This window comes from Eumetopias jubatus, unplaced genomic scaffold, assembly GCF_037043125.1.
Source record: "Eumetopias jubatus isolate StellerSeaLion01/CBP00866 unplaced genomic scaffold, mEumJub1_p1.0 scaffold_3, whole genome shotgun sequence".
NCBI classification, from domain to species: Eukaryota; Metazoa; Chordata; class Mammalia; order Carnivora; family Otariidae; genus Eumetopias; species Eumetopias jubatus.
Window position 1 is genome coordinate 109,678,602 of NW_028274809.1, and position 10,467 is coordinate 109,689,068.

At 56.5% G+C, this 10,467-nt stretch overlaps 1 protein-coding gene across 1 annotated transcript; it reads left to right on the forward strand.

The window, feature by feature from the left end:
• The first annotated feature begins 396 nt into the window (after positions 1-396).
• On the forward strand, positions 397-9,809 carry PROC (protein C, inactivator of coagulation factors Va and VIIIa). The gene is made up of 9 exons (XM_088022170.1): positions 397-442; positions 1,772-1,858; positions 3,024-3,190; positions 4,595-4,619; positions 4,736-4,873; positions 4,983-5,117; positions 6,970-7,109; positions 8,031-8,148; positions 9,232-9,809. The coding sequence occupies exons 1-9, from the start codon at positions 397-399 to the stop codon at positions 9,807-9,809; spliced, it is 1,434 nt and encodes a 477-aa protein (XP_087878296.1).
• The last annotated feature ends 658 nt before the right edge of the window (positions 9,810-10,467 follow it).

The window sequence follows — 10,467 nt, forward strand, 5'->3', positions numbered from 1 at the left end:
GTGTTACTACCACATAAAATAGGTGCATCTTATAATTAATGGCATCCTAGGTTTGGTGAAATATGGAATCATTACCAGTTGAGCTGATCTGGGGAAAACTGCAATATCTCTGGGTAAAAATGTCCCCATCTGCCACATAGACACAATGTCCCTCCTTCAGCCAACCACCTTTGAGGCCAAAATGGGACCTTATCTGTAGACGGTTTGATAGTCGCCCATCCCTCCCCACCCTCCCTCCTGGATGGCACCAACTGGGGGACAAAGGTGGGCTTTGGGCAAACAGGGCTGTCCGGACCTGGGAGCCTGTTTGTTTATCTGTGGAGGGGGAGGCCTCAGCACCGAGGGTCAAGCAAATATTTGAGGTTATGGATTAACTCACGCCCGGTTCAGGCTGTCATGGCGGCGGGACGGCGACCCTGCAGTTTCTCCCTGGCCCACCCCAGTAAGTCCCCTTCATGGCAGGTCTGTGACAGGGGATGGAGGAGGGATGAGCAGATGTGAAGGTCGAATCCTCCAGCCAGGGTTCTAGAGGCTGGCTAGAGCTTGGGCTAATGGGACATCAGGGCTCTGCCACGGGGCGGGCCAGGACGCCGGCTGGCATTCCTCAGGCCTGGGTGCCACAGTCCCCAGGGGCCTTCTTCCCAGACTTGGAGGCAAGTGGAAGTGGTCTGAGGGCTGCCAGGGCCAAGGGACATCATCAGGGGCAGCTTGGAGCCCAGGACTCCCCATTCTCCCCACCTCACCCCCACCTCTAAACCTAGGGTGTCTGATTTAAACAAATGTCAGAAACAGTCTCCGGGGGAGTCAGTGAAGATGGAAAGTGATGTCAGATGGAGTGGGGGAGTTTGCAGGTGGGGCAGGCAGGCCTAGCCCTCGGGCTTGGAGGCAGTGGAGGGCTCGCTCCTCAGTTTCCAGCCAGCAGGGTTACTTCTGGGGCTTTGTGGGGCACCCGGTAGTTTGGGGCAGGGGTTAAGATTCCAGTCCTGGAGCCACATAGGCCTGGGCTCGGGTCCTGGCTCTAGCACATCCTGGTTGTGGGTTTTCAATAAGCTATTTCCCTCCTCTAAGCTTCAATGTGACCACCCTCTATGAAATGGGGTGATGACATTAATACCTCCCTCGTGGACGTTATGAGTTTTAACTGAGATAATAAAAGCTAATATTTCCTGAGCATTTGCTGTATACAAACCTTGTCTTAAGAGCATTATGTGGGTTAACTCATCTAATTCTCACAATAACCCTATAAGGCAGAAACACAGTTTTCCTAACCAGGAAACTGAGGCATGGAACAGTTAGGTATCTTGCCCAGTGTTGCTGTCCCAGAGCTGGGATTTGCACCAAGTGGTCTGACTTTGGTGTCCTGCCTTCTGAACCATGTATAAATTGCTTGAAAAATGCCATGAATGTCCGATAAATGTTAGTTATGCCTCTCAGCCTGGCCATTAGATCAGCAAAGGCACCACCCCCTGACCCTCAAAGAACAGGGCAAGAGAGGACACCTGCCATGGCCCTTTTGTGCTGAGTCCCCTTTGATCTTCCCCAGGACTCTGTGCCCTTTCCACTTTTCCTCTTCAGCCCTCTGATGCTGGGCAGCTGCTGTGATCCTAGCCCCACACAGGCAAGGACACTGAGGCACCAGTGGCTGTCCGTCTAGTGAACAGGGAGCCCCAGGCCCAGCCCTTGCAATCAGCTCCCATCTGGCACCGGGGCGGCAGGCAGAGTAGGGGGGCCGGTGGGGGCTGCTGGAAGCTCAGAAGTCCTCCTCAGACAGGTGGCAGCAACTCCAGAATGTGGCAGCTCGCAAGCCTCTTACTGTTGGTGACCATCTGGGGAACTTCCGGCACACCAGTTCCTCCTGGTAAGGCCACTTTCCCCCTTCCCTGGGGCCCTCGGGGTCCTCACGAGGCCCCTTCTGGTGCCACACAAGGCCCCCACCCCGTGCAACATCTCTTCTGAGCCTCAGCGTGACATGAGAGGCACCGTGGGGAGGAACTGCCTGACAATCCCCTGTTGGAATCCAGCAGCTGCCCCCGCTGGGCAGGGGCGGGGGGACTGTGACGGCACAGTACTGTGGTGACCACAAGGAGCCCCGGGTGGGGTGGGACATGTCCTGAAGCTCCTTCCTCCAGTCTGGGAGTACGCCACACAGTCCCCTAGGCCTTTCCCCTCCACCCACCCAGTCCCTTAACTGCCAAAGCTGGGCCTGGCCAGCACCCACACCACCGCAGGGCAGCCTATCCTCCAAGGCTCGAGTTCAGGGACTGCCCCGCTCCACCCCTCCCTTGCTGCCTCCCCCCCCCCCCCACCACCCAACAGGAGGAAGCCAGGGTGCCTGGGAGGTCTGAGGGGGAATAAGCTGCCAGTATCTTCCAGCAGGGCCCCCCGCCCGCCCCCCCCCGCCCCCGCCCCGAGTCTCCTGGAGGCACACCAGCTGCTGCTGGCATTTGAGCCTCTTCTTGGGCTTCTTGAGCTTTGAGACAGGTCTGCCGTCCTCCTGGTCTGCCCGCCAGAGGGGAAGGCAGGGGAAATGCTCCACTCAGGGGAGGCCAAGGAGGGGAGCGGAGGGAGGCGGGACAGCGGCAAGATAGGGTTGCACAGGGGCACTGGAGAACGACGAGACAGAGTGAACTTTGCAGGCCTGGTAATAACCACAACATACAGCCAACATGCGTCCCTGGGTGCTCATTCCTAGGTCAGACACTGCGCTGCTTGACACCATTATCTCATCCTCAGGGTTGCGCGAAGAAACTGAAGTTTAGAGAGGCAAAGGCACTCGCTCAAGGTCACACAGAGGTCAGGCTGGGTCCAAAGGGAGGGCTGTCTGTCCAGCGCATGTACTCTGAATGGCCAAGTCTCCTGTCTTCCAAGGCTGGCCATCTGCTGTGTGTGGAGGAAGAGAGCAGAGGAGCAGGGGAGCTTTAAGGCCTGAGGGCCCAAGACAAAAATATCTTCTGGGACTCACCACAGAGTGGCCCCCACCCCAGACCCCTCCCCCCAATGAGCCTCCCCTCCCCTCCAACCAGACTCAGTGTTCTCCAGCAGCAAGAGGGCCCACCAGGTTCTGCGGATCCGCAAGCGTGCCAACTCCTTCCTAGAGGAGATCCGGGCAGGCAGCCTGGAGCGGGAGTGCATAGAGGAGATCTGTGACTTCGAGGAGGCCCAGGAGATTTTCCAAAATGTGGATGACACAGTAAGGCCATCTGGCTGGGTGCAGAGGATGAGCCTCAGGGGCAGGCTTGGTGGCCAGCAGGGGTCTGGAGGAGCAAGCTGGGGCCCCACTGCTGAGGCCCTCTTAGGAGTCCAGGGAGGCAATGGGCAACAGCCCCTTCTCCATCCAGCTTGCTCAGGGGTGGGGGGGGGTGTATGAGTGGAATGAAGAGGACACTGGCCCTACGGTCTTGGTCAGGGCACATGTGACTGCAAGGAACAGAACTCTGTAATTAGCTCCAGGAATAGGGAGTTTGGGGAAGCTGGGATTCCCAACAAACCCACTGGAGGAAGTTCAGCCCGTCCTCGGCCCACAACTGACCACTACTGCCTGCCCCTGTTCTCTGTGACCAAAATGCCACCCTCTCTGCTTCCAGCCACGCACCTGCCTGCCGGTCAGGAGATGTATGACCCAAGACTCCCTGATGTCTATCTACATACACTCCCTCTGTGCCTCAGTTCAAATTCTCAAGAGGCACAATCTGATTGCTCAGGGAATCAGAGGGAAGAGTTCTTGTCCTCTCTGGCTCCCAGGGCCCCGTGGTGGCCGTGCTGAGGTGGAAGGATGGACTGGTAAAGGAGGTGGCTATCTGATAGAAGGCTCAGACCCACTCCATCCCCAAGGGCTTACTTGAGCTACTAGGACCAGAAGTTGTGTTGCTACCTGGGGTCCCCTTCTAAGCTGTCTGTAGGGATGCCCTTCCTTCCAAGGCTAAGGGGGGAGCTCTGGTTTACCTACTTGCCTAGATACCCACTGCCTCTTTTCCCAAATGTGCTCCTCAACCTATGCCCAAAGGACTTTCTGCAGCCACAATCTGAGCACCTTACCCTAAGTTCTCCCAGGCCCAGTAGGGCAGAGCCACTGCCAAAGGGACCATCAGGCTGGATGGTCCCAGACCAGCAGCAGCAGCAGGGCCTCAGCTGGACAAGCAGACCTTCTAAATCAGCAATCAGTGTCTAACCAACAAGGTCTCCACTTTGAGAACATGGCTCAGGGAAAGATCACATCCATGAGAGGTCCAGAGAAGCCTAAAGGAGTGATGGAGGCTGGAAGGAGGCAGAGCAGCTGGGTGGGAGATTTGGGTCCCTTCCTGTGTAAAGGCCCTTGTGGTCACAGACGGTCCAGACAGCAAGCTTCCAGCTGCATTGGGGGTGGTGGTGCCTGGGATGTGGGGTGGAGATGGGCAGCAGGGGGCAAGGAGGACTGTGGCCCTGCTCAGAGTGCAGTTGCCCCAGGGGCTGGCAACAAGCAGGGGTAGACCCCTCTTAGTCCAGAAGCCCTTCCCTCCCCTGCCCCACGTGGGCCAGACTCAGGAGGCACCTCGTGGGCTCCCCATATACGTATACATGGGCTGATGGCCTCTGACCCTGTCCCTTTTCTCCACAGCTGACCTACTGGTCCAAGTACGTCGGTGAGTGCGCTCTAGATCCCAGGCTGCGGTGCCCTACCCCCTCGGGTTCTTTGGGCCGCTGCAGGGACGGGGAGGGGGCTGGTGGCACCAGTGACGCCCCTCCTCCCATGTCGCAGACGGGGACCAGTGCGCGGCCCTACCCCCGGAACACCCGTGCGACAGGCCGTGTTGCGGGCACGGCACATGCATCGACGGCATCAGCGCCTTCCGCTGCTACTGCGGCCGCGGCTGGGAGGGTCGCTTCTGCCGGCACGGTGAGAGGGCCGGCCGCGGAGGGGGGGCGGGGGCCCCGGGGGCCAGGGCGGGGGCCGGGACGCGCCGCGCCACCGTGCGTTCCCTGCGCCTCATCCCCGGTCCGCCCAGAGGTGAGCTACTTCAACTGCTCGGTGGACAACGGCGGCTGCGCGCACCACTGCCTGGAGGAGGAGGGCGGGCGCCGCTGCAGCTGCGCGCCGGGCTACAGGCTGGGGGACGACCACCTGCAGTGCGAGCCCACAGGTGAGCCGCCCCGCCCATCCCGGGGGTGGGGGCGGCACCGGGAGGCTCCCAGGGAGGGGGCGAGGAGGCGGGCCGCCAGGTAGCTCATCTCCCAAACTCTGAGCGGGTGTAGGGGGCCAGGCCTCCAGCATCTTCCTCCATCTACCTTGGATGGCTTTATTTTCTGAAGACACCCTGTCCAGCCTGGCATCCCATTTCCTCTTTTACCTCTGGCTTCTCTGAGGAGAGACAGGAACCATGAGTCTGCCTTCTTTTCTATTTTCCTTCTTATACATTTTAATTTTTATCAACTTTGTATGTGTCCTAGGAAGTGAGAATTTTACAACTCTTATCATGAATTTCAGCAGGTTGCTCCTCAGTGTGGGTCTTTTGTCATTCGCTGTACAAGGCCCTTGATGGACCCTTTTCATGTGGAAATTCCTATCTACTGCCTCAGGCACGTTTCCTTAGTTTTTTCTTTGATATCCTCCCCCTGCTGTCTGTATTCTCGCCTCCTGGACCTCCTGTTACTCAGATCTCTTTCCTCAGGATTGCCCCTCTAGGTTTATTATCATTTCTGTTTTCCATCGCTTTGACTTCGTGTTCTTTTTTCAGGGAACCTTCCACAATGTTATATTCTGACCCTTTTACTGGGAAGAAATGTCTTTTTATTTTGAAATAGAGATTCACAGGAACTTACAAGGAAATGCCTGTGAAACAGCTGGCCTGGGGGCTTTCCTTCTTGGAAGGCCCAGGTCACTGGCAGAACCCCTACTGCCCAGCTCCTCAGGTCTCTAGGCCATGTCCTGAGAGGAATCCTCCAGGTTCATGTTAGAGTGGGCACAGCCTGCCTTCCAGCCCCCTGGAGCAGAGTAGGGAAGAGGAGCTGGCGTCTGCCCAGTCTGCAGATACCTGCGTGACTCCCTCTGGTCAGCCTTGGATGTCACTCTTTCCTGTGGCTGGAGCCCCAGATCACAGTCTCTGGTTCACCCTGTGCAGAGAAGACACCAGTGGTCTTTTGCAGGGCTGAGAGAGGAGAGTCAAGCCACTGGGGCCAGGGACAGAGGTCTAGGGCTCTAGCAGTTTCACTTCCAAACTCAGCATTCCTGTCTGTAGTCTCAACCTGCAGTGTGTCCTTCAGAAGCACTGAGGCTTCCAGGGGGTTCTGTAATAAAAGCAGTCTGCTGCTGGAATCCCCTATTACTGGCTGAGGTTTTCGCTTTCTCAGTCAGCCAAGTCAGTTACCATGTCCAGCTTCTGGAGTTTTGTTGCTGTTGTCTGTCTCTATTCTCTGCCACTATGCAATTCCCCTGCTGATGGTTGCCCACCGCTCCTACAACAAGTCTAAAGCTCTCAACTGCGCATGCATGGTCCATCATGAGCAGATGCTGGAAGCCCTCCCGGCCCTCAGTTCTCTGTCCTGTGCTCTCTCCTCTTGGCAGAGGACCTCACGACCGTGCTCAGAGCTACTTTGGGGGCTCTCCAGGAATGCCCACCACTTCTTCCCCATAATTTCTTACCTGTGTTAAGAGCTTGGTGGCATCCCAGCATGAGACTTTACTTATGTACCTCAGGGATTACTCCCAGCAGCCCTGGGTATACTGAACTCAAAAGATTAATCTGTCCAAGGACACATAGATAGGTAGTGATGCTGCTTGGTGTGGCTCTTACCATTAGGTGGCACTGTTTGTTGACCGACTCACTAACCCAAGGGGATTGGCAGGTTACTGGAATTGGGTGCCTCAGCATCGCCTATCCCTTTAACCCTACAATGGAGCAAACTAGCCTGCAGGCAGGAAGTAGACAAAGATGGGGGGGGAAGTCTTGGGGAGTAGTGCCTGGCAGGAACTCACTTGCTTCCCCCTATCTTCAGTGAAGTTCCCTTGTGGGAAGCCAGGGAAGCGACTGGAGAAGAAGCGCAAGCACTTGAAACGTGACACAAACCAAACTGACCAAGTAGATCCAAGGCTCGTCAATGGGAAGGAGACCAAATGGGGAGAGAGCCCCTGGCAGGTGAGAGGAGAAGCAGCTGTTCAGAAGTTGGGTCAGGAATCACTGAGCCCCTGCTGGGAGTTCCTGGTCAGGAAGCACAGATGGAGAGAGGAAATGCTGCCTTCACTTGGGGTAGGGGCCTGTGCTAATGGTGAAGCAGTTTCAGGGAAAGCTGGGGGTACCTGACGGGAGAGTAATGGTCAGGGCAGGGTGGGTTGAGCACAGGGGCATGGGGCAGATGTGCAGGAAGGTGAGTCATAGTTTTAACAAAGAGCTGGAAAGATAATGCGCTGCTGGTGGCATTTTAGGCAGAGGTCTTGCCAACGGGAGAGGTGTTTTGCTTGGGAGAGAGCTGGGAGGGAGGGTTGACCCTGAGGTACCTCTCCAGACTCACCATGGGAACTAACACTTTTATTTGGTCCCAGGCACTGGGTGGGTGGGGGGGTACAGAAATCAATAAGCAGGGGATTGGCAGGCCTTGGGGAGCTCATAGATCCTGGGAGGGTCAGGCCCCTAAACACAGCCGCTCAATGGGAACCAAAGCCAGGATGGCCAGTGGGATAGGGAATTATGGAACCCTGAGGGGGATACTCAACACAGCCTGCAGGCTTCAAAGGCTTCTCAGAGGACTTGAGTCCCAGCCTGAGCCCCAAGGGTGAGCAGAACTCTCTGGGTGCTGCTAAGGATGACTATAGCAACAGCATGGGCAAAGGCAAGGAGATGCCCTCCAACCGTCCAACTCCGTAAGACACACAAAAATAGAAAATGCCAGCCAAGAACTGTAAGTCCATGCCTGTGTGACCAGGGAACCCAGGAAAGACCTAGCTATGCAGCCAGTGCCTCAGGCCTGAGAACCATGCTGGGGCTGTGCGGAGAGCCGCAGGCCCTGACTTGGAGTTGTCAGAGGTAGGCTTGTGATGTCACTGCCCACTCCCATTCCAGGTGATCCTGCTGGACTCAAAGAAGAAGCTGGCCTGCGGGGCAGTGCTCATCCACACCTCCTGGGTGCTGACAGCGGCGCACTGCATGGAGGACTCGAAGAAGCTCATCGTCAGGCTTGGTGCGGGCTGGAGCAGGCAGGAGGGGGCCACCAGAGGCCTCAGGGAGGGGTGGCACCAGACAGGCTAGCCAGGTTTGGGGACCCTCGTCTTTGGGGTGCTTGAGCAAGAGGCTGCTTAAGGTCCCATGGAAGGTGTTGGGGGAGAAGAGGCCTATGTACTCCCTCCAGCCACTCTTATGGTGAAATTTTAGACACAGTGGCACCTGGTATTTGGTAGGTAGGGGATTCTCTTCAAATCTGGTGGCCAGGTGCTTACAGACATGTGTTTGCAAAGTGAGGGGGTCCCACTCACATAGCCGGCTGTGTGTGTGGACCTCCAGCACCCTTGGTGAGGAGACCCACAAGGCTTCTACATGGCCTGGCCTCAGGGCCATGCTTCGCACAGACCGACAAGAACAGAGCTGAGCAGTCCAGGGCCACAAACCTGGGCCCCACTCTACCAATTTCTGGAGGGGGCTCTCCCCACTGTGTAGGCAGAAAAGAAGGAGAAGATGTATTGAGAATGACCAAATTCATATTCCCTACAATTACCTCCAGCACAGCCGATGGCCAGTGGCCTCTCGCGGCACTCGGTTTAGGATTTCCAACTCCTCCCCTCCCCCCTACTGCCCCTGCCCCTGCAGCAGCCATCAGCCTTGCTGGAGAGGATCTTGTCTCCTGTGTGTGATCCAGATCTTCCCTGGCAGAGCCTGTGGGTCCTCTCTGGGTCTTGCTGCTCTTGCCCTTTCCCCATCATGGCTTGTCACTACCTTGCTCTTGGGCTGGCACTGCTAGAGGAGAGTTGTGTCTCTCCACTGCAGTTGCTCCACGTTCCCTTTGGGGCTCTGGTGTGTGTCCTGGGCTTCCCTGCTGACTGCCCACTGCTGCTTACTTGCCAGCCCTCGCTGCTCCGTCTGGGAGTGAGTACCGAATTCCAACCAGCATTCGGCCCCTTTAGGACTGACACCATAACCGTTACCACTGGCAGGGATCTGAGGCACAGACTTATGGCACTAGTGACAGTGCCTGGGAGACACAGCGACCACTCCCGGTGTGGATCCACTGGCTGCCCCGAAGCACTCTAACCGCTCCTCTGCCCCACAGGGGAGTATGACCTGCGGCGCTGGGAGAGGTGGGAGATGGATGTGGACATCAAGGAGATCCTTGTGCACCCCAACTACAGCAAAAGCACCACGGACAATGACATCGCACTGCTCCGCCTGGCCCAGCCCGCTATCCTCTCACAGACCATTGTGCCCATCTGCCTCCCAGACAGTGGCCTTGCAGAGCGCGAACTCACCCAGGTGGGCCAGGAGACCGTGGTGACCGGCTGGGGCTATCGCAGCGAGACCAAAAGAAACCGTACATTCGTCCTCAACTTCATCAATATCCCCGTGGCCCCACACAATGAGTGCATCCAGGCCATGCACAACATGATCTCTGAGAACATGCTGTGCGCAGGCATCCTTGGGGACTCACGGGATGCCTGTGAGGGTGACAGTGGGGGGCCTATGGTTGCATCCTTCCGTGGCACCTGGTTCCTGGTGGGCCTGGTGAGCTGGGGCGAGGGCTGCGGGCGCCTCCACAATTACGGCATTTACACTAAAGTCAGCCGCTACCTTGACTGGATCCACGGCCACATTAGAGCTGAGGAGGCCTCCCCCAAGAACCAGGTACCTTAGCATCCCTCAGGCTTGTGTCCGAACCCCAGAGGCCACTCATGGAATGGGGGCTGGATTGCTGAACGGCAATATTTGAGACATTAAAGGGGACATGTAACATGCACACCAGCTACAGTTCTGTCTGTCTTTGCATCCCTTTTCTGCGCTGTTCTGGAGGGAAGTAACATTTGTGGAGCATCTACTGCATTTCTCACACTTTATGAACACAATCTTATTTGACTTCTGAAACAACTCTGTGGGGTGGGAAAGAGTAGGTCCAAGTTTGGTGAAGTCTGAGGCCGATAACATTTGGAGGGGGCTCTCTATACGAAAAAGAATAAAAAATGTGCCTGTAAAACTGTGAAAGCTCCTCCCAGGGTCTTGGAAGGAGCCTACATGAAACAGAGATATGGAGGCCAGAGCTTTATGGTAAACCCAACAATGAAGGGAGAGGTATTGAGCTCATATTACAGAGGAGGAAACCAAAGTTCAGGAGTGTTTACGTGGTAGAACCAGGATTCCAAGTCTAGGTCTGACTCCCAAACCATTGTGCCCCTGTCTGGTCTCCACTGTTCTTGGAGGGCGGCTGTGTTGAGCACCTGCTGGGTATAAAGGCCATTATCAGTCCAGTGGAGGAAGTAACCAGAGACTTGGAAGGTGTTGGTTCAGCTCAGCATGA

Bases quoted from the DNA above. Each gene is read 5' to 3' on its own strand.
- PROC (XM_088022170.1), top strand. From the start codon at position 397: ATGGCGGCGGGACGGCGACCCTGCAGTTTCTCCCTGGCCCACCCCA. The intron at 443-1,771 runs GTAAGTCCCCTT...CTCCTCAGACAG, and splicing joins TTTCTCCCTGGCCCACCCCA to GTGGCAGCAACTCCAGAATG. The intron at 5,118-6,969 runs GTGAGCCGCCCC...CCCTATCTTCAG, and splicing joins CCTGCAGTGCGAGCCCACAG to TGAAGTTCCCTTGTGGGAAG.